This window comes from Psammomys obesus, unplaced genomic scaffold (genome assembly GCF_907164565.1).
Source record: "Psammomys obesus unplaced genomic scaffold, mPsaObe1.curated_primary_1811, whole genome shotgun sequence".
NCBI classification, from domain to species: domain Eukaryota; kingdom Metazoa; phylum Chordata; class Mammalia; order Rodentia; family Muridae; genus Psammomys; species Psammomys obesus.
In genome coordinates, this window is record NW_026596415.1 from 631,223 (window position 1) to 654,644 (window position 23,422).

Below are 23,422 nucleotides of genomic sequence, written 5' to 3' on the forward strand. Positions count from 1 at the left end.
TCACCTTAGAATGCAGTGTGCTTAGTAGTTTTTTTTTTGTTTGTTTGTTTGTTTGGAAAAGACTGGTTTTTGGCATATTCTAGAATATCATTTAGAAAGGTTTAGATTGTGTCCTCTTACAAATCATTAGTTAAGTCACCTTTTGGGAGTGAGAGTTTAACTTTCTATATGTACTTATTAACATATATTTATAAAACCAGAGGTCTTATGGGAGACTTTTTTTTTTTTTTAATCTTAAAGGCGGGGTCTCCCTGTATGGCCCAGGCTGACTTTACACATATGATCCTCCAGCCTCAATAATAAGATAATAGACGTATACCATTGTACCCCATTAAGATTTCTGTTTTTAAATACTTTAAGGTTTGTCTTTGTTGCTCAGAGTCATAAGTGAACAGTATATTTTTTTCTTGCAGCTTGGCTTACCCTTCCCCTGCTTGTGTCGTGTTCCCTGTAACACTATGTTTGGATCCCAGCATCAGATGGTGAGTTCTCTTTTTGGTTTAGATGGTAGTATAGAGTTGCATTTTGAAACCATGTCTTTCTTTTTCTAAGCTTCTGTCTGCTGGCCTCCAGATAGTTATTAGCTTACCCATTTATTGTTTCAGTCCTCCCATTGTGGTGTAGTGTATGTTTTTGTATTTAAATAAAGGCCAGCCTGTGTAGCAATAAAGGAATCTTGTACTACTCCATCACCTGTTCATTTTGGGGTAGTAGGAGGGGTGTTGTTTGGTGCTAGGGGCCCTTGTATGCTGAGTATGTACTCTCCCCAGCCCTTTAATCATTGTGCATCCCAATTAAGCATGAGAAAGTTCTTCAAGCTCAGAGTTTTAGCTAGTTATCACTACCATATAAGTGGGCATATTATTTTGTTCTTTGCTTTGTTGAGACAAGATCTTCCTGGGATGCCCAGGCTGGCTTCAGAATTGTGATCCTCCTATAATGTGAATGGGCAGGTTTTGAAATGAGGTCTTTTATTGTAATCTTAGAGCTGAATTGTGACAATTTTTTACACATGCAAGAGATAAACATCTTGATACTGACAGCAGAAGGGAAGAGAGAAACTCTACAATTCTGCATTTCTATTTTCAAAATAGTTTCTTGTCTATTTGTGGGGAAATGAGAACGTATTTTCTTTACATGTAAATGTTTTGTTTGTTTGATTTTTGTTTTTATTTTGTTTTTATTTTGTTTTGCTTTGGGCAGGGGGAGGTTTCAAGACAGGGTGTCTCTCTGTAGCTTTGGCTGTCCTGAAACTCACTATGTAGACTAGGCTGACCTTGATCTACAGAGAACTCAGAGATCCACCTGCCTCCTGAGTGTTGGGATTAAAGGCATGTGCCACCACTACCGGGCTAAATGCAAATGTTTAAAACTAGAAATACTGGTCTTACATATATATACTACCAGTAATCTCTGTTAATTTTTCTAATTAGTCCATAAGAAATACTGAGTTTGTCATCTATAATTATGGAAAGAAAGCAAAACTTGTTAAGAATAAACATTTTATTTGAATACTATGAAATTTCTATAGGAGGAATACTTTGGAATCTTTATTTTAATAAATAGGAGAAAAATAGCTCAATGATACCAAAGAAAGATAAAAGTTTCTTTTGGGAAAAGTTGTAAATGTGTTTCAAACAAACATTTACTAATATTATAGGTGTAATCTTTTAAAATGAGGAATTCATTCAGGCGTGGTGGCAAAAACCTGTAATACTAGCACTTAGGGAGGCAGAGGCAGGCAGATCTCTGTGAGTTCGAAGTCAATCTGGTCTACAAAGCGAGTGAGTCTAGGACAGCCAAGGCTACACAGAGAAACCCTGTTTTGAAAAACAAACAAACAAACAAACAAACAAACAAAGGAATTCAGGCTAGGTGTGTGGGCACATACCTTTACTCATAGTACTGGGGAGGCTGAGGCAGATGAATTTCCACAGAGCAGGCCAATAGGGCTATATAGTGAGGCCCCGCCTCAAATAAAAAAAAAAAAAGGAGGGAGTTCAGAACTCCCTTTATATCATAAGAAAACTAATGTTTTTTGAGTGTTTCTTATATGCATTTTATACAAGTAGTATACAATAGCTTTAAAATAATTTTCTTACATATATTAATAAAACTGAATAGATTTTAATGTTTTAAGTCTGAAATTTAAGAGTAAATAGTTATTCTAACATGAAAATTCTGTTTAAGTTACTAATTTTGAGTCATCTGTGCCTTTAGAATTAATACTTTCTCACCAGGCATTAGCTTAGATCTCCGGATCAAACACAGGTACCACATAAAATCAAACATGGTGTACACCCTCAGGAGGTGGAAACAAAAGAATCAGGAGTTCAAGACCAGCCTAGCTACATGAGACTGTTGGGTGGGCCGGGAAGAAGACTCAGTTGGTAAACTGATTCCCAAGAAAAAAGGTCCGAGGATCTGAGTTCAATCCCCAGAACTCACATTAAAAAATCACTAAAATTATAGTTATGGTTTTTAAAAATAAGGAATTAAGCTGGGTGTTGTCGCACATGTTTTTAATCCTAGCACTCTTAATTCCAGCACTTGAGCAGCAGAGGAGGTGGATCTCTATAAGTTCAAAGCCAGCCTGGTCTACATAGCAAGTTTCAGGCCAGCCATTGTTACATAGTGAGATACTGTCTCAAAACAACAACAAAAAACAATTCAGGCCAGGCATAGTGGCTTATGCTTGTATCCCATTGCTGGGGTTTTAAAGTCAGGTCAGTCCACGGACCTTGCTGTTCAGCCAGCCTAGCCTTATCAGCAAGCCTGTTTTGAGAGACCCTGTCTCAACCCTAAGTGGCTCTTGAGGGACAACCCTGAGGCAGACCTTTGGCCCCCAAGCACATCTGTGCTCTAGTCTCCTCATGGCAAACTCCTCATGCTGCCGCCTTCTTCTCTTTCTCCTCCTCTTCTTTCTACCTGAGACTCAGACTGCTAACGGAAGTCCACTTATTGTTTCCTCTGCCTAGTCATTGGCTCTTCATCTTCTTTATTAATCAGAGATAAGTGAGATGTAATTTTTACACAACTTTGAGACCGGAGATTCTTCATAGAAATGATATTTGGACTGTAACCAGATCTCAGGGCACAGAAATCAACATATAATTATATACACGGTGCACAGCATATAATTATATCCCCCAACAACAGAGTTGTAATTTCTCATTGAATACCTTTTATACTGATTGGCTCACATTTCTGTATTTTGTTGGTTGTAGGATGTTGCCTTTCTCGAGAAACTGATTAAAGATGACATAGAAAGAGGAAGGCTGCCTTTACTGCTTGTTGCAAGTGCTGGTAGGTATTATAACCCAGTATGTATAAGGGCACTAAATACTTGGCCTGAAAAACAGGGTCTTGTTTGTGTTGTTGTTTTCAAGATGGGGTCTCAGTTCTGTAGGCCAGGCTGGCCTAGAATTCATAGTAGTCCTTTTGGCTTGGCCTCCTAAGTACTGATATTAAGAAGTAAGACACCATGTCCCATCAAGATGAGGTTCTGGTTTGTTTGTTTTTTTGTTTTGTTTTTCGAAACAGGGTTTCTCTATGTATCCTTGGCTGTCCTCTAATTTGCTGGCCTCAAACCCAAGGTGAGGCACTCTTAAGGAAACTAAAGAAACGCTCCTGAAACTAATTTGTGAACCTAATAAGGTTTCTGTCTAGCAATTAACAATTAAAAATCGAATTTAAGGTGAGCATGATGTCTCAGTGGATAAATATGCTTGCCACCACATTGAATGATCTGCATTCCATCTCATGGTGCAAAGACAGAACAGAATCCTACAAGTTGTTCTCTGACTTCCAATTGCATTCTGTGGCAAATGTGCCCACACATACAGAATAAATGTAATAAATAAGAAATTGAATTTAAAAAGGTCTTTCATAATAGCATCAAAAAGCATGAAAATGGGCCATGTGGTGGTAGCACACGCCTTTAATCCACTTGGGAGGCGGAGGCAGGGAGATCTCTGTGAACTCAAGGTCAGCCTGGTCTGCAGAGCTAGTTCCAGGACAGCCAAAGCAACACAGAGAAACCCTGTCTCTAAAAATCATACAAAACAAAAGTATGATAATGGATCATCAAGTTGGTGTAGCAGGTAAAGTTGCTTACTGCCTGATGTTGTACACCTGACAACCAGAGTTCAATCAACTCCACAGAGTTGTCCTTTTTATTTCCACATGAGTGCCATGCTTATTTATACACAGGCTAATAAAAAATTTCTAAGAATAATTAATAAATTTATATATCTGTAATATCTATACACTGAAAAGTACAGAGTATCTTGAAAGAAGTTTAAGAAGACCCAAATGTACTAAAACTTAGCGTATATGTTAGAGACTTGATGTCACTAAGTCATTTCTCTCTAAACAAGCCCTGTCACATAATGAGTTCCAGGCCAGCCGAGACGACAAAGCAAAGTCTTGTCTCAAACAAACTTCCAGAATAATGAAAAACGATTTGGGGTATCACTCAGTACAGCTTGTGCTTAGCAAGTGCAAGGCCCTAGCAACACAAGTTTTTGCTGTTTGAGAAGATCCTGTTGTGCTGGGTATGGTGGCTCATGCCTGTAATTCCAACATTAGAAGTGCAGAGGCAGGTGGATCTCTATACATTTAATGCTCTCATAGTCAACACACCAAGTTCCAGGACAGCTAGAGCTGTATAATAGATTCTGTCTCAAACAAACTAAAACAAAAGACCCTATTAAGTGAAAAGCAACTGGTAGGCTAAAAGTATTTGTGAAACATTTTTTTTTCCTGGCAAATGACATATCTGAAATATGTAACGTTCTGTTTAGTAGTAAGGTGTCAGACAGATTTAAAATGAACAGCATTTAGATGGATAATTTACCACATAGGTATATAAACATTTTAAAAGATGTTTAATGTCAGTATCATTAGAATAGTACAGTTTAGCTGCATATGTTGGTACACACTTTGATCCTAGCTTGAATCTCAGCACTTCAGAGGCTAATGCCTGAGGATCAACAAACTAGGGCAGTTTGGTTTAAATGAGGTCTGGGATGTAATTCAGTTGGTAGAGTGCTTGCTTAGTATATATAAAGCTCTGAGTTTGATCTTAAAGTCTTAAGTGAACCAAATATGGGTGGCACATCTCAATAACTCAAGCACTCTGGAAATGTGGGCAAGAAATTTGAAGTTCAAGGTTGTCTTGGGCTGTATAGTGAGTTCAGGACCAGGCAGTCTCAAAAATATAAAATAAAATAGTAAAATCACAATGAGAGCTTGAGACGTAGTACAGTGTTTTTCTGTTATGCCCGAGACTCTGGCTCCAATCCCACTGCTGGGGAAAAAAGTGCCTGATAGGAATCAGAGAAGCTACATATATATTCCTAGTAGGGCGTTGTGTGGCAAAAATTTTTCTGGGGAGACACAATACATACATCTACTCTAGATGATCCCACTAAGGACCAAAGTACAGATAACACCAGTGTCCAACTTGGTGAACCAGTGAGTTTTATTGGGGTTACTTATAGGAGCAGAAATAACTCAAAGATGGCTGTATCACCAAAGCCCACACCAGCAAGAGTGACAACTCACAATTCTGGGAACCTGGAGCACAGTGCACAGCTTGTAGGCAGCTCAAATAGATTGGAGTTGTTAGGGCTCTGGGATCAGTCAGAGATTCATCATGACAATGGATAAAGTTTAATAAGAAGAGGCTTTATTATTACTGGTGCCAGATACTCCTGGTACCAGGACTGCAACGGTGAGTGCTCCCCAGATGCAGCAGCTAGCCATATCAGTCCAGGGCCTATGAAGGCTAAACCCACAAGATTACATATACTCTGCCTTCATGTAGGCAAAGTCTTATTTTAACATATGTGTCTTGCCGTTGTCCTAGTCATCTTCTTTAGCAGTGTAAGCAAATTGATTATAAAAGCAGAGATAGCAGTTAGCTTTGTGACCTATTTTGCAGAAAAAAAAAAAAAAACACAGTAAATTTTACAAGATCAGTCAGTTTTCAGTGTCTGGGAAAAGAGGATTTGGACTGCTAGGGTACAGCCTGTACAAGCTACAGACTTACATGTTAGAGATTTTTTTTTTTTTCTTTTTGGCTTCTCAAATTAAGTCTAAAGTTTAAAATCATCAGAGGAGTGTCCTTTCCTGGTGCCTCAGCCAGGCAGCTCAGCCAGGCAGCTCAGCCAGTCTCAAGAGTCGTCTTTAGTATTTCGCTTGTCTAAATCTTCATCGCAGCTTGGCTCTGCTCTTCAGAGAGGGAGTCTTAGCTTTTATTATTTACTCTGGCAGGGGAAGGGCCTAGTGAATCTGGTCTTCATCAGGGACTTCATAAAGCTCTTTCTGCTCAAAAAGCTTCTATGAAGGATGGAATGTCTACAAAGCGAATCTAGGACGGCCAAGGCTGCACAGAGAAACCCTGTCTAGAAAAACTAAAACAAAAACAAAAAGAAAGCACTTAAGTATCCACCTTATTGCTGTTGCAAAACCATTGCTTCCTGCCTAACTCAAAAAGAAGCACAAGTTGACCCAATATCAGTCACTTGATGGACTTAGAGATTGCAGTTAGCATGTGACTGAGTGACTTCTCATTGTGACCCATTTCTATTCCCTGAAACAGACATAGCCAAAAAATATGAAATGACTCTGATAGTGATCCAGTTATTAAACATAGCACTGAACATTCATCTAGATAGAAGTATTATAGTTAAGTGTTGTTTAATTCATTAACATAAATGTGTGGTATATATGTCTGTAATCCCAGGCACACAGATCTCTGTGATTTTAAGGCCAGCTTGGTCTATCTATATAGCAAGTATCAGGATAGCCAGGACTACATAGAGAGACCCTGTCTCAAAAAACATAACCAAATTAAAAAAACAAACACAAAAAAAACTTAAGTTAAAAATTTAGGATGTTAAGCATGATTGGTGTCATTCCTTGGGCACAACCTATTTGTTTTATTTAGATCTGGTCTAGCACTGGCCTTGCCAGGTAATGCTAGGCTGCTGGTCAGTATAGCCCAATTATGTGCTGCCATCAAGCCAGTCTTTTTAACATGAGTTCTAGAGATTGAACTCAGATCTTTATGCCTGTGGGACAGCATTTTACCTAACCATCTCCTCAGTCGCGCCCCCCCCCCCCTTTTTGAGATTAAAAGAAAAATCATGTATTTCATGCTGGCTTTTAACTCAGGTAGCCTTTGAACCTAACTCAGGATGACCTTGAACTTTTGGTTTTAGTGCTAGGATTACAAGCATGTACCACCATATCTACTTTTATGTAGTGCTGTGGACTTAACCTAGAGTCTCTGTGTGCTAGGCAAACACTTTACCAACTAAGCCAAATTGCCAGCCTACATAATCTTTTTTTTTTTTTTTTCCTGTAAGTTCTATTCAGGCCTTGGTAAGGATATAGAAGTTTTTACTACTTAAAATTTTATTAACTGAAAATTTAGAGAATTTGGGGGAATATATGACTATGTTCACTTAAATTCTGTCTGAGAAAGGGTGTCCCCAGCAAAGTCTGCAGTGCAAATTACTGAGGGATGAGCTCCAAGACTTTGATATGTTTAAGTAGTCTTCAAAATACATGTCTTGTGATAACAACCTGTATGATAAAAACCCAAAGTCATGTTACACATTCTTTTTATAAAGGTGACACCTAAATAACAAAAACCTCACAGTGTGGAGAGAAAAACAATGAGAAAGGATATCTTGAGCAAATATCAACAAAAGTACTATACCTAGAGTAGTTGGTGAGTATAAAATAGTTCACATTACAAGACATAAGCTAAAAGAGAAAAGTTACAAATGTTTATAGCCAAAACTTTGGAGTTTCTAAAGCAAATGCAGGTATAAATCAACAGTCCCACAGTCTTGAAGGCAGGCTTGACAGTTCCCCATGACTCAGTAAGTCTAGTGAGTAAAAAGCCAGTATGATTTCAGTACAAAATTAGATACTTACAAAAAAGGAGGCACATTCTTTAAAGATTACACAAACTGCCTTGGTGGTTTGTTTGCTTGCTTTCTTGGTTTCTTTGGGTTTTCCTTCCTTCCTTCCTTTTTTTTTTTTTTTTTTTTTTTGAGACAGGGTTTTTCTGGGTAGCCTTGGCTGTCCTGGACTCACTATGTGGACCAGGCTGGCCTTGAACTCACAAAGATCCACCTGTCTCTGTCTTCTCAAGTGCTGGGATTACAGGCCTGTGCCACTGCACCCAGGCACAAACCAGATTTTAAGTGTTGGTTTTAAAGTCAAACCATAATGATGATTACAAAGTAGGGATACATTGCTGCTTCCATCCTGTGGAAATGCTGCGTAGCTATGTGTGAAAGCTCCTCCATTGTAAAGATTCAGAAGGCATTGGGTTGCTTTTTAATGCCCCTGCTTATTTTATTTAGGTACTGCAGCAGTTGGACACACAGACAAGATTGGACGTTTGAAGGAGCTCTGTGAGCAGTATGGCATCTGGCTTCATGTGGAAGGGTAAGTAGATGGTAAGGTTGGACAGTTCCATGTTGGTCCTCATGGAGAATGGACACCCAGACCAACACTTAGGGTGACATTCATCATTAAAGGCTTGGATTACAGATGACAGAATCACTCAAATTGGCTAAAGCAAAAGGAAATTTTACTGCTTCATACAACTAAAAAGACCAGTATTAGGAATGGCTTTAGGCACAGTGGCAACCAGAATTCCATATATTCCTTTCCACTTGGCTGGATTTCCTATGTTTTGACTCATTGAGAGACATTTCCAATTGTGGTAAAAATTAACTGCAGAAATCATAGCCCCCTTTCCAGCTTCATGTTCCATGAGTTCCTCTGACAGTTGAGATCATTTGGACACCTCTGAAGTGGTTGATTGCACCTGAGCTCATAGTTTGATACAAGTGATAGGAATGTCTTTAAGGAGAAGAGGAGTAGATTCAGGGCAGACTGCCCATGTCACCACATCATCCCAGATAAGGTTGCTTTTATCTTAGTTCTACAAAAAGGACAGTGACTGAGGAAGAGTGGCTGGGAAAGATACCGAATGGTGCGGGCATTGTCCTAAGGAAGCAGGGACAGCCCCTAAAGCATGTTTTTAAAAAAGTGCATTTTGAAGCTTTTTTAAGGATTTCTATAACTCCCATCTTTGGCTTTAATAAATGCTTATCAAGCAAAAGGCATATGTAAAGATATGCACATGTCACCTTCTGACAGCACAATTGGTTTCTTTTTTGTAGAGTACCTGATTAGGGAGTAAATTGGTTCTTAGACTTATGCTTTTTCTTCCAGTGTGAATCTGGCAACATTGGCTCTAGGTTATGTCTCCTCATCTGTGCTGGTATGTTTTTGGTTTATTGAATATTGGTGGTGGTGATCTTACGAATAGAGGAGGGACTATGTTTCATGTTCCCTGGCTAGCTAATTAACAAAGCTCTTTTTTGGTAGGCTGCAACTAAATGTGATAGCATGACACTGACTCCTGGCCCATGGCTAGGTCTGCCAGCCGTTCCTGCAGTGACGCTCTACAAACATGATGATCCTGCCTTGGTGAGCTGACGGTCACTAGGGAATGAGTGGTATTCATAATTGCCTTCCTGGGTAGAATATAGAGAAAGAAAAGAAAAGAAAAAAAAAATTCTAAATTCTACTTCTTTTATCTTTTTTAAATTACTTTTTTTGGGGAGACAAATAATGGGTTTCAGTATGGCATTTCATGCATATTTGTTGTACCTTACTCACACTCTTCAGTACCACTATTTAAAAAAATTTAAGTGGTCTAAGTGGCACATACATGTAATCCCAGTACTTAAAAGGCTAACACAATAGAATCTTAAGTGTAAGGCTATCTTGGGCTGCATAGCAGGCTCTAGGATATTCTAGGCTACTTCATGAGACCCTGTCTTAAAAGTAAAAACAAACAAACAAAAAAATCTCTGGAGCTGAAAACTTTATTGGTAGCATGCTTGCCTTACCAGATGTCTTAGTATTTATGAGCCAGGAGGGTCAGGAGTTCAAGGCCAACCTAGGCTCTGTGTCAAACAAAACAAAACAAAAAAACCCCGCAAATTTGTTCTTAAAAAAGAAATCATGTGAGTCGAGGTGGGAAGTACTCGTACCACAGCACACATGTGGAGGTTAGAAGACGACTTTGTGAGAGTCCCCTCCTCCATCTTTCCATAGGTTCTAGAGGTCAAACTCACAAGAGTGCCTTTGCTAGTTGAGCCACCTCAGTAGCCCAAGATGCCGTCCATACTGTACATTGTTTTTAGTTATGTTTTCCCTGTACTTCCCTATGTGTGTGGAAGATACCTGTGTGTGTGATTTTATGACTTATTTTCTTTCTATAGCTTGATCACAATTTATGTAATAATGGTCATTTGTGAGCTTTTAGGGTATTATCAAATTTTAATTAATAAGACAATAAACATCTTTTTATGTATCAAATTATTTTCAGAGAGTCTACATTTTGGTTCCCAAAAGCAGAATTACCATTTAAGACTCTAACCCACATTTTCAGTGCAGGTTGTAACATAAAATCTTATTGGTTTAAACCCTGAATTGTGTTTTTTTGTTTTTTGTTTGTTTGTTTTCATAGATGTGTTAATGATAGGTGCATGCATGCAAAGTAAATGCTCAGTGATTATTGAACAGTAAATGTACAGTAAAGAGAGGTGCTATCTTGCTTAGTTGAAAATTGCCAACAATTTTAAAGATGCTCACCTGTCAAGAGTCCATTCCTAAATGGCTAAGAACTGTGGCTCTAGAACTTAGCCTATCTGGATTTTTACCTGGAGTAGCACTGCCTTCCCTCATTTTGAATCCTTGAACACAGCTGGATTTCTGAGCTAAGCTCATCTAGGGTACTAGTTGTTGAAAGGCCAAATGGATAATGCAAGCCAAGTATCACACATAGTATTTGACATGTAAATTTGTAATGAAAAGTAGCTAGTCAGTACTGATGTTCCAGCAGCCCTGAATGCACCTGTCTTGTCTTTTTTAGACCCTAGTTGCTGGTCTTACATCAAATAAGCCTGCAGACAAACTTCGAGCCCTGCCGCTGTGGTTGTCTCTACAATACTTGGGACTTGATGGCATTGTGGAAAGAATAAAGCATGCCTGTCAGCTGGTGAGTAGAAACATTAAAAGAGTTACAGAGACTCCTCCACAAAAGCAGAAACAGGAAAATCTTTTACTTTTGGTATCCTCTGTCCAGAATGAGAAAAGTCACAAGATGACTTTCAGGAAGAGAGGTGGTGCTCTTGACTGACTCCAGAGAGAAGGAATATAAAAATAGAAAATTGAATATAGAGGGTTGCTATGGTGCCCCATGCCTTTAATTCTAGCACTTGGGGGGGCAAAGGTAGAAGGATCTCTGTTAGTTTGAGACCAGCTGTTCTACATTAAGTTCCAGGACAGCCAGGACTATAGAGAGAGACCCTGTCTCAAAACAAAAACAAAAAACAAAAAAAGAAAGTTTAATGTAAATGGCATGGGGTTTTTTAATATGTGTTTTTATGAATTGTTTGAGAATTTCATATGTTGTATTTCACTTCCCCCCTCTAAGTTACCGAAAATCCCATTCCATCACATACCCATCCAATGTTGTCTTTGTTTGTTTAAAGAAAGGAAACTCTCCCAGAAGCAATCAGTTACCAGTAGCTCTGCACTCTGCTAGAGGGCATTGGTATCTTTTTAAAGATTTATTTTATTTTTTGTGTATGAGTGTCAGTGTACCATGTTGCATGCCTGGTGCCCTGAGGCCAGAAGAGGGCACTGGATTCCCAGGAACTATAATTACAAATGGTTGTGAGCCATCACTTGGGTCCTGAGAATTAAACCTGGGTCCCCTGGGAGTATAGCAAGTGTTATTAACTGCTGAGCCATCTCTCCAGCTCCCAAATATGGTATTCTTAATACAGTACCTTGGTTTTCCTATTTGTAAGGTACTGGAACAAGTCTTTCCTTGTATTGGAGGTATTCTGATTATGAAAAACATAAATTATGTTATAGGTTAATGTCATCTTGTTAGTGACTATAACAAAATACTTTGGACTGGGTAATTTGTGAGTAGCAAAAAATATATTGCTTATATTTGTAGATGCTCAAATCTGATATCAAGGTATCAGTAGATTCTGGTGAAGGCCTTAGATGATACTCTCTGTGTATTCTTATGTGGGAACAGGGGAAACACTCCCTTACCCTCTTTTTATAAGCATGTTCACAAATCCTTTTTAGTGAATTCTTTAATCACCTCTGAAGTCTGAGTCTATTAATATTATTATTTAGGATATTAAGTTTCAGCATGGGAAGTTTGGATAGGCACATATATTGAGAACCTTACCTTTTTACACTTTCTCTTGTCATTTTTACATTTAAGAAAAATTAGTACTGGTTCCTTTGGTTTATAGATTAATACTTTTTGCATTAAAATTTAATTTTAAGTTTTTAAAAAGCATTTTTTAGTTCTTAGGAAATAGAAGCCTTTGCTAACATAGCAACTTAGTCAAGTTAGAAAAATGTGTGAGTACTCATAGGAGAGGTTCAGTTTCCCTTGGCTTTAGGAGGGCAGGAAAATAATGATAACATTAATTACCAAACCCTTGAGGTTACCACAGCACTGGCATCTGCCTACAACCCAAACCTGTAGCTAACCTTCAGTGCTCATGAAGGTTTGAGTGACATCCTGCTATTTACTCACCATGTTAGGGCACCTGTGAAACTATGTAGGACATTAGCAGCTATGCATGTCTACATGTTCATGCCATATAGTCCATACTGTGTCTTACATTTCCAATGAAAGAAGGCTGTCTCTTGTGCTTCCTCTCCTCAGCTCCTCTTTCTTCATGTGTGGCAGCTGTTGAACATCTACTCAGTGCCAGACACCATTAAGCACTTTGTGTTATTTCATATGATGCCCACAAATTCACTAGAATGCAGATTTCAGTGGTAAAATATATTTCAAGTGGGGTTCCTTGAAGGTCTTTGCAACATCAAATACTCAATGAATATTCATTTCTCTACTCCCTGAATTAGGGACTATAATAATTCTCCTATCAGTGAAGAGGGGTTTTGGATAGAGTAATGATTGTAATTGTATCTGTCCCCATGAGTTGGCATGTCATGTAACTTTACTTGGAAGACTGAAAAAGCAGATGTTGAGTTGTCAAAATTGGGACTCACACTTAGTAATAAAGTTGCAGGTGCCTTTGCCTGAGGTGCTTATTTTCACATTGCAAAGACCCTCATGATAATAATATATTATGCCTGCTAATAATATATTTTGCCAGTCTAATAAGTTGTACTCTTTTGTTGTTGTTATTGTTTGCAGAGTCAACGGTTACAAGAAGGTTTGAAGAAAGTGGACCACATTAAAATCTTGGTATAGTATATAGTTTTCTCTGCTTTTGAAATAAGTTTCTTAGCTCCATTAAGAAAATGGTTTTTCCTGAAGTGTGGTATATTACCCTTGAGTTGTGACAGTTCCAGTGAACAACAGTCTTTAGGAGGAAATCACACATATGTTTATGACCTAATCATTCAATTAGCTTGAAATTAAGAAGTCTGAACCAGAAATGTTTAAATTTTAAATTCCTATAATTCTGCTAAAATGTAGAATTGCACAAAGAGCTGATGTAAACTCCTTTGACTTCACCCTCCCAAGGGCTTGAAATCACCAATCCTTGGAAATAACTGTCTCAAAATACTCTGCATTACTTTCTGAAACCTGCTCAAAGTGGAATGACAAGGAAAAAGCAAATGTCCCAGATCTTGTCTCTGGGATCTTTCTAAACAATCTTTCAGACCGCTCCCTCAGGTAGTAACTGACAAAAAGATAGGGACTTGACAGGGCTAACAACTAACAGTATCAATCCAAGAAGGCACCTTTTCACATTTTGCTTCATATATTTTAGAATTTCAGGAAATACAGGTCAGGCTTTTATTTAAATGTGCTTACTGAGTATTTCTTTAGCACTTCAGAGCAGAGTTTAGTTTAAAGTTGGTCCTTGAGATTATTTGTGTTTATTTGTTAATTGTTGAGGATAGATTGCAGGGGGTGGGGGGAGTCAGGGTTAGGGAGCCAGATACTGTATTTTGGATTCAGTTAAGAAGAGACTTGGAAGAGGAGAGTGAGTAATTGGAGAAACAGAATATTTGAGTTCTGCTCTTAGCAGTGCCACTGGGTGGCTAGGTAACACTGAGTTGTTTTCTTTCTTTTTTTATATACGATTTTTTATTTTTATTTTATGTGTATGGATGTTTTACCTGCATATATGTCTGTGTACCACATGTGTTGAGGCTGGAAGAAGGCATTGGATCCCCTGGAACTGGAGTTACAGACAGTTCTGAGCCACCATATGGGTTCTGAGAATTGAAGCCTGGGCCTCTGGAAGAACAGCCAGTGCTCTTAATCTCTGAGCCATCTCTCTACCCTGAGTTATTTTTTATCCTCTTGTTCTGTCATCTCAGCTGTGAAATGAAAGTATAATGGTTGGACAGAGTTCAGAGAGGACAAGAATGAACTTTTGGGGAACTGAGGCTGAGCCCTTAGGCTCTCCTTATGTGTCTTCCCTTAACCTCAGTTCTTTTCAAGTGTCTTTGTAAGACTACACAGAACCCAGCCTTCTTCCAGCCATTCGTTTCAATGGCCATTTCCTCAGTGAGGGATGTATGATCAGCAAACAACACAAGACATAGTAGCATGTCAGTCATCAACTGTCACAGCTACTGTGGGTGACTTCTAACTAACAGTTACCATACATACTACCCAGTACCTTTTCTACATTGTTTCTTTAATCCTCACAACACTCTCCTTTGTTCCTGCTATCTGGAAATCACTGCTCCCCACTTATTCTCTTGACTGGATTGGGAGCTTTCAGATCTTAGTTCAAATAGAAGCCTTTCCCTCAGCACCCTAAGATCACACAAGACATACATCACTTGATTCCCTTTCCTTTTTTTCTTCTTTATTGAACTTATTTTTACCCAAGCTTACACGCGCGCACACACACACACACACACACACACACACACACAGAGTATTATTTCTTTTCCTACAGACGCTTCATAAAGGCTTTGTGTGAATTTTCTATCCATCACATAGCCATTAAAATGTAGGACCTCAAGTTTGGAGAGATGGCTCAGAGGTGACTGCTCTTCTAGAAGTCTTGAGTTCAATTCTCAGCAACCACATGGTGGCTCACAACCATCTATGATGAGATCTGGTACCCTCTTCTGGCATGAAGGTACACATACAAGCAGAAGACTCTACACATAATAAATAAAAAAATCTTTAAAAAAACATATATATAATATATATGACCACAACCACAAAGCCAAGGTCCACAACCATTCCTTCTCCCTGTCCATGCAGCTTAGCTTATGCTTACAGCAGCAGGGGTGCTGCTGCTTTTTTGTTGTTTGGTTGGTTGGTAGGTTTTATTTTCTATCTTCTTTGTTTTGTTTTGTTATTGTTTTTTTCTGTGGAGTTGACTTTTTTAAATTCTTCTCTCATATATTACATCCCAACCACAGTTCCCCTTCCTCCTTTCCTCCCAGTCCCTTCCCCTCTTCCACAGATCTGCTCCTCTGTTGCCCTTCAGAAAAGGGCAGGCCTCCCAGGGATATCAACCATATATGGCATATCAAATTGCAATAAGACCAAGTGCCTTCCCTCATTTTCAGAGTCCCATAAGAACTACCTATACAATCATAACATATATGGGAGGGACCTAGGTCAGATCCATACAGGTTCCTTAATTGTTGATTCAGTGTCTTTGAGCCCCTATGACCCTAATTAGTTGATTCTGTGGGCCATTTTCTTTTGGTGTCCTTGACTTCTGACTCCTACAATCCTTCCTCTCTCCTGGAGAATTCCCCGAGCTCTGCCTAATGTTTGGCTGTGGGTCTCTGCATCTGTTTCCAACAGCTGCTGGTTGAAGCCTGACTATTAAACTAGGCTCCAGTCTATGAGCACAGCAGAGTATCATTAGGAATCATTTCATTAACTTTTTTTTTTAAGCCAGTCGTGTTTGGTTCTAAGTCTGTGCAATCCAGTGTGTGGTTCCTGGCATGGGTCTCAAGCTGGACCAATCCCCATTAGATCTATGCCATCTTTACCCCAGCACATATTGCAGGCAGGTCAAAATTGTAGCTCAAAGGTTTGTGGCTGGGTAGGTGTCCTAATCCCTCTACTAGAAGCCTTGCCTGGTTACAGGAGACGGCCAGTTCAGGCCTCTGAACAGGACTCTTTCCCCAACCCCCTAATACTAGGAATCTTTGCTAGGGTCACCCTCATAGATTTCTGAGTTACCTTACCCCCGAAATGTCCCCTAATTCCAGACATTTCTCCCAGTACTCTCTCCCTCCTTCCTACTCCACCACCATATACCTCTTCCCATCCCCATGCACCCCCAGTTCCCATGCAAAATCTATTCTATTTCCCCTTCCCAGAGAGATTGATGTGTCCCCCTTGAGAACTTTTTGATACTTATTTAGCCTCTCTGGGTCTGTGGATTGTAACGTGATTATCCTTTGTAGATAATATCCACTTATAAGTATGTTTGTGTTTCTGATTCTGAGTTAACCTCATTCAGGATAATTTTTTTCTAGTTCCATCCATTTGCCTGCAAATTTTATGTTATTTTTTTTTAATAGCTGGGTAATACTCCATTGTATAAATGTAACACCTTTTCTTTATCCATTCTTCAGTTGAGGGACATCTGTTGTTTCTAGTTTCTGTCTATTAAGAATAAAGCTGCTGTGAATATAGTTGATCAAGTGTCCTTGTAATACGATGGAGTGTTATGCCCAGGAGAGTGGGGTCTTGGGTTAGATGGATTCCCAATTTTCTGAGAAACTGCAATATTCATTTGCAAAGTGGCTGTACAAGTTTGCACTCCCACCAGCAATAAAGGAGTGTTCCCCTTGCTCTACATCCAGCATGTGTTGTCACTTTATTTTGATCTTAGCCATTCTGAAAGGTATAGGATGGAATCTCAGAGTCATTTTGATTTACATTTCATTGATGGCTAAGGTTGTTGCTCGTATAAATAAGTCTGAAAGAGAGAAAGAAAGAAGAAAAAGAAGGAAAGAAAAGAAAAACAAAAAAAAATTTTTAGGCTGGAGAGATGGCTCAGAGGTTGAGAACACTGGCTGTTCTTCCAAAGGTCTTGAGTTCAATTCCCAACAACCACATGGTGACTCACAACCATCTATAGTGAGATCTGGTGTCGGCCTGCAGGCAGAACATTGTATAAATAATAAATAAATCTTAAAAAAAAAAAAAAAGAGGGGGCTGGAGAGATGACTCAGTGGTTAAGAGCACTGGTTAAGAGCACTGTCTGCTCTTCCAGAGGTCCTGAGTTCAATTCCCAGCAACCACATGGTGGTTCACAACCATCTGTAATAGGATCTGATGCTCTCTTCTGTCATGAAGGCATACGTGCAAATAGAGTGCTTCTATGTATAAATAAATAAATCTTTTTTTTTTTTTAAAGAGAAAGAAAGGATGTTGAATGTTTCTTCAAGTGCTTCTCAGCCATTTGAGATTCTTCCGTTGAGAATTCTGTTTAGATCTGTACCCCATATTTAATTGGATTATTTGGTTTGTTAATGTATAGTTTCTTGAACTCTGTATATATTTTTGATATTAGCCTGTGAGATGTGGAGTTGATGAATATCTTTTACTTTTCTGTAGGCTGCCATTTTGTCCTATTGACAGTATCATGAGGCCCCATTTATTAGTGCCTGAGCTGTTGGTATTCTGTTCAGGAACTTGTCTCCTGTGCCAATGAGTTCAAGGCTCTTCCCTACTTTCTCCTCTGATAGATTGAATATGTCTAGTTTTATGTTGATGTCTTCGATCCACTTGGACTTAAGTTTTATGCAGGGTGATAGATATGGCTCTATCTGCATTTTTCTACATGCTGACATCCAGTTAGATACTATTTGTTGAAGATGCTTTCTTTTTTTCCATTGTATACTTCTGGCTTCTTTATTAAAAATCAGGTGTCCATAGGTGTGTGGATTTACATCTTGGTCTTCAGTTTGAGTCCGTTGATCAACTTGTCTGTTTTTATGCCAATACCATGCCGTTTTTATTTCTAAAGCTCTGTAGTACAGCTTGAAACCAGGGCTGGTAATACCTCCAGAAATTCTTTTGGATTGCTTTAGATATTCTAGAGTGTTTGTTTGTTTGTTTGTTTATTGTTTGTTTTTCCTTTTCTATATGAAGTTGAGAATTAGCTCTGTAGTACAGCTTGAAATCAGGGATGATAATACCTCCAGAAATTCTTTTGGATTACTTTAGATATTCTGGCGTTTTTGTTTGTTTGTTTTTCCTTTTCTATATGAAGTTGAGAATTTTCTTTAAGGTCTGTAAAGAATTGTGTTGGAACTTTGATAAGGATTGCAAAAGAATCTATAGCTTGCTTTTGGTAAGATGTCCTTTTTTACTGTGTGAATCCTACTAATCCATTAGCATGGGAGGTCTTTTAATTTTCTAATATCTTCAATTTTGCTCTTCAAAGACTTGAAGTTACTGTCATACAGGCTTTTCACTTGCTTGGTTAGAGTTACTTTAACAATTTTGCATTATTTATGGCTATTATAGAGGGTGTTCTTTCTCTGATTTCTTTCCTAGCCCACTTGTCACTTGTATAGAGGAGGGCTACTGATTTATTTTTATTTTTAGTTATATCTAGCCACTTTGCTCAAGATGTTTATCAATTGCAGGTAGAATTTTTGCGGTCACTTATATATATTATCATATCATCTACGAATAGCAATTCTTTGACTTCTTCCTTTCTGATTTGTATCCCCTTGAGTTTACTGTATTAGCTAGAACTTGTATCCCCTTCAATTGTTTACTGTATTAGCTAGAGCTTCAAGTTCTCTACTGAATAGATATGGAGAAAATGTGCAGCCTTGTGTTGTTTTTAAGTTTAGTGGAATTGCTTTGCCTTTCTTTTTTTTTTTCAAGACAGGGTTTCTCTGTGTAGAGTTGGCTGTCCAGAAGCTTCCTCTGAAGACCAGGCTGGCTTAGATTGGCCTGCTTCTGCTTTCCTAATGCTGGGATTAAAGGACCACCCAGCTTGCTTTGAGTTTCTTTATATTTAATTTGATGTTGGCTATTGGCTTCTTGTAAATTGCCTTTATTATGTTTATTATGTCCCCTGTATCCCTGATCTCTCCAAGACATGTATCATGAAGGGGTATTGGATTTTGTCAGAGGCTTTTTCAGAATCTAATGAGATGATTATGTGGTTGTTTTTTTCTTTCAGTTTCTTTATATGGTGGATTATATTTACTGATTTTCATATTTGAACCATTCCTGCATCTCAGGCAAGAAGCTTACTTGATCATGGTGAATAATCTTCTTAATGTGATCTTGGAATTGGTTTGAGAGTAATTTATTAACTATTTCTGCATCAATGTTCATGAGGGAAATTGATCTGTAATTCTCTTTCTTTGTTTAATCTTTGTATGGTTTGGGTATCAGGGTTACTGTGACATCATAAAATGAATTTGGCAATGTTCCTTCATTTCTCTTTTGTGGAATAATTTGAAAAGTATTGGTATTAGCTCTTCTTTGAACGTCTAGTAGAATTTTGCCCTAAAATTGCCTGGCCCTGGGCTTTTTGGGAGGTTGGGAGACTTTTAATGACAGTTTCTATTTTCTTAGGAGTTATAGATATATTTAAATTATTTATCTGATCTTGATTTCATTTTGGTAAGTGATATTGATCAAGATTCCACTAACCATTTCTTTTAGATTTTCTAATTTTGTAGAATAACAGTGTTTTGAAATATCATCTAATGATGCTGTGGATTTCTTCGGTGTCTGTTGTTATGTCCCCCTTTTCATTTCTAATTTTGTTTTGTTTTGTTTTGATCTTTGTTTCTTCGAGACAGAGTTTCTTTGTGTAGCCCTGGCTATCCTAGGCTTGCTTTGTAGACCAGGCTGACCACAAACTCAGAGATACGTCTATCTCTGCCTCCTGAGTGCTCGGATTAAAAGCATGTGCAACCACCTCCAGGTTCATTTCTGATTTTGTTAATTTGAATATTCTCTCTCTGTTAAATTTGAATAAGGTATTGTCTATCTTGTTCTCAAAGAACCAATTCTTTGTTTCATTGATTCTTTGCATTGTTCTCTTTGTTTCTATTTTATTGACATCAGCCCTCAGTTGATTATTTCCTATTGTCTATTTCTCTTGGGTGTGTTTGCTTGTTTTTGTTCTAGAGCTTTCAGGTATGCTGTTAAGTTGCTAGTATGAGCTCTCCAGGTTTTTGTTTTGTTTTGTGTTATAAACTTTTTTCGTAGTACCACTTTTATTGTGTTCCGTAAGTTTGGGTATATTGTATATTTCATTAAATTCTAGAAAGTCTTTATTTTTTTTCTTTATTTCTGCCTTGACACCGTAGTCATTCAGTAGAGTTGTTCACCTTCTGTGAATTTGTAGGCTTTTTGTTGTTTCTGCTGTTAGTATCCAAGTTTAATCCATGGTGACCTAATAGGATACAGAGAGTTATTTCAGTTTTCTTGTATCTCTGGAGACTTGCTTCATGACCAAGTATGTGGTCAGTATTAGATAAAGTTCCATGAGGTGTTGAAAATGAGGTGTTTGGATGAAATGTTCTGTAGGTATTTGTTAGGGTCATATGGTTCGTAGTGTCTTTTAGCTCTGTTTTTTGTCTGGATGACCTGTCCATTGGAAAGAGTGGGATATTGATGTCTCCCACTATTTATATGTGAGGTTCCATGTGTGATTTAAGTTTTAGTAATGTTTCTTTTACAAATATGAGTGCCGTTGTGTTTGGGGCGTAGATGTTAAGAACTGAGATGTCATCTTGAGAGATGTCATTTCCTTTGAGTATGAAGTGTCTTTCCCCTTCTTGTTTAATTAATTTTGATTGAAAGTCTCTTTTATTAGGTATTATAATAGCCACACCAGCTTGTTTCTTGGCTCCATTTGCTTAGAAAATCTTTTTCTAGCCTTTACTTTGAGATAATGCCTATCTTTGAAGGTGAGGTATGTTTCTTGTATGCAATAGAAGGATAGATTTTGTTTTCACATTCATTCTTTTAGCATGTGTCTTTTTAAAAAAAATAATTTATCTAATTTCTATTTTATGTACATTGATGTGAAGGTGTCAGATCCCTTGGAATTGGTGTTACAAACAGTTGTGAGCTGCCATATGGGTGCTGGGAATTTAACCCGGGTCCTTTGGAAGGGCAGACAGCATTCTTTTTTTTTTTTTTAAGTCTTATTTATTTATTATGTATACAGTGTCCACACATGCAGGCCAGGTCTCATTATAGATGGTTCTGAGCCACCATGTGGTTGCTGGGAATTGAACTCAGGACCTTGAGGAAGAACAGTCAGTGCTCTTAATCTCTGAGCCATCTCTCTAACCCCAGATAGCACTCTTAACCACTGAGCCATCTCTTCAGCCCAGCCTGTGTCTTTTTATTGGGGAATTGAGTCCATTGATATTGAGAATATTAATGACCAATGATTGTCAATTCCTTTTATTTTGTTGTTGTTAGTATGTGTGCATTGATGTGAGATTCTTTTCTGTTTTTATAGGGTATAGTTAACCTCCTTTGGTTGGAGTTTTCCTTCTAGTATCTTCTTTAAGGGCTGGATTTGTGGATGGATGTTGTTTAAATTTGACTTTGTCATGCTTGTTTTCTCCATCCATGGTGATTGAAAGTTTTGCTGGGCATAATAGTCTGGGCTGGCCTCTGTGGACTCTTAGAGTCTGCAAGACATATGTCCAGGTCCTTCTGTTTTGCCACCTTTTTAGTTCCTTCTTGCTTATGGAACGTAACCTATTCTACTTAAACAATAAATCCTTATTCCCTTAAAGGTATTAATAATTTTATTTATGTGAAAGTTAGAGATGACAGATGTAAAAGCATTTTAATATAAGTACCAGCTCAGTAAATAATTAGTAAATTTAAATAGTCGCCTGAGCAGACTCTCATCCACGTATCTCCTTAAAGTGTTTATATGCCAGGCCTGGTTGTACACACCTTTAATCCCAGCAGTTGGAAGACAGAAGCAGGAAGATTTCTCCAATTTCAAGGCCAGGCTGGTCTACATACTGAGTTCCAAGCCAGCTAGCGCTACACAATGAAATTCTGACTCTCAAAACAATAACCTAAAAAAAAGTTGATGGGCCAGCTGCTGCTTGTCTTTAAGCAGTCCTACAAGTGAGTTTATCAGCTGCAGCACAGTTTGGTACCTAGGATTCATGGCTGCAGTGATAGATTACAACTGATAAACTGAAAGAAAGCATCCCCAGAGCTGCCCCCAACAAAACTACCAGAGAACCTGCTACAGGTATTGCTGCTTGGTTGTATACTATGGTTGTATGGTAAAGCCTGATGGTGAGCTGTATGTAAATCGGAAAGTACATCATGTCAGTGTTACGTAGTGAGCATTGTGATCAATTAGGAAATATATTGTCTGACAATACACCAGTATGATTTAGGCTCCTGGTATGTACATTGCCAGAAGGACTTTAGTCCTGTTCTAAAAGATAATAAAAAAAAAATAATGAAAGATCTTTTTGTTAGTTTTTTTCAAATTCCTGAGTATAAAAAGTTCCTGATTTAGGCTGGAAAGATGTCTCTGTGTTAGAAACACTTGCTCTTGCAGAGGACCCAGGTTTTGTTTTCAGTACCTATATAGTGGCTCACAACTGTCTGTAACTCTAGTTCCAGGGTATCCAGTATTCTTTTTTGGCCTCTGTGGGTACCAGGCACAGATTGGTTGAAATGCATACATGCAGGCAAAACACTTGTACACTTTTTTTTTTTTTTTAAAGGTTGCTGTTTTGCATGACTTCATAGGGTTTGTTGGGTCAAGAGAGTAAGGAAGCATCATTTTTATTGGTCACCTCGTTGCAGCCGTTTTGCTTTTTTAACATATTTGTATACAAGCAGCAATTCTGCCTATCTTCTTTCCAAAGATACCCTCCCATCCTGTTGATGTTCTGCCCTGTCTTCAGTGTGGTAACAGCACACTTCCTTTTTGCAGGTTGAAGATGAGCTCAGTTCTCCAGTAGTGGTGTTCAGATTTTTCCAGGAATTACCAGACTCAGGTAGGTGATTTAAAAAAAAAAAAAAAAAAAAAAATTGGTGCCAGGTGCAGTGGTGCATGCTTTTAATCTCACTGCTTGCGAGGCAGAGGTAGATCATTGTGAATTTGAGGCCAGCCTAGTCTATAGAGTGAGTTTCTGTCTTGAAAAACCAAAATGTGTGTGTGTTTAAACTTAATATCATATGAAATTAAATAGGTGGTTATATGTTCTAAAATCTTCAGTCATTATAGAAAAGTATAACAGTTTCCACAAGCAAGCATGCTAGTTCTCAGTGCCTGTAACTAAACCAAGGACTCCCAAATACCATCACACAGCCTTGCTGAGCTAGCTA

At 38.2% G+C, this 23,422-nt stretch overlaps 1 protein-coding gene across 5 annotated transcripts in view; it reads left to right on the forward strand.

Annotated features, from left to right (window-relative positions):
* The window catches only part of Pdxdc1 (pyridoxal dependent decarboxylase domain containing 1), a 63,067-nt gene that overhangs the window by 26,948 nt on the left and 12,697 nt on the right, over positions 1-23,422 (forward strand). For all 5 annotated transcript variants that reach the window (XM_055597735.1, XM_055597736.1, XM_055597739.1 and 2 more), the window contains 8 exons: positions 414-482; positions 3,228-3,306; positions 8,388-8,472; positions 9,268-9,316; positions 9,424-9,525; positions 10,979-11,104; positions 13,307-13,357; positions 23,028-23,091. In XM_055597735.1, coding sequence (XP_055453710.1) covers positions 414-482; positions 3,228-3,306; positions 8,388-8,472; positions 9,268-9,316; positions 9,424-9,525; positions 10,979-11,104; positions 13,307-13,357; positions 23,028-23,091 — 625 coding nt within the window. The remainder of the gene's footprint in view (positions 1-413; positions 483-3,227; positions 3,307-8,387; positions 8,473-9,267; positions 9,317-9,423; positions 9,526-10,978; positions 11,105-13,306; positions 13,358-23,027; positions 23,092-23,422) is intronic.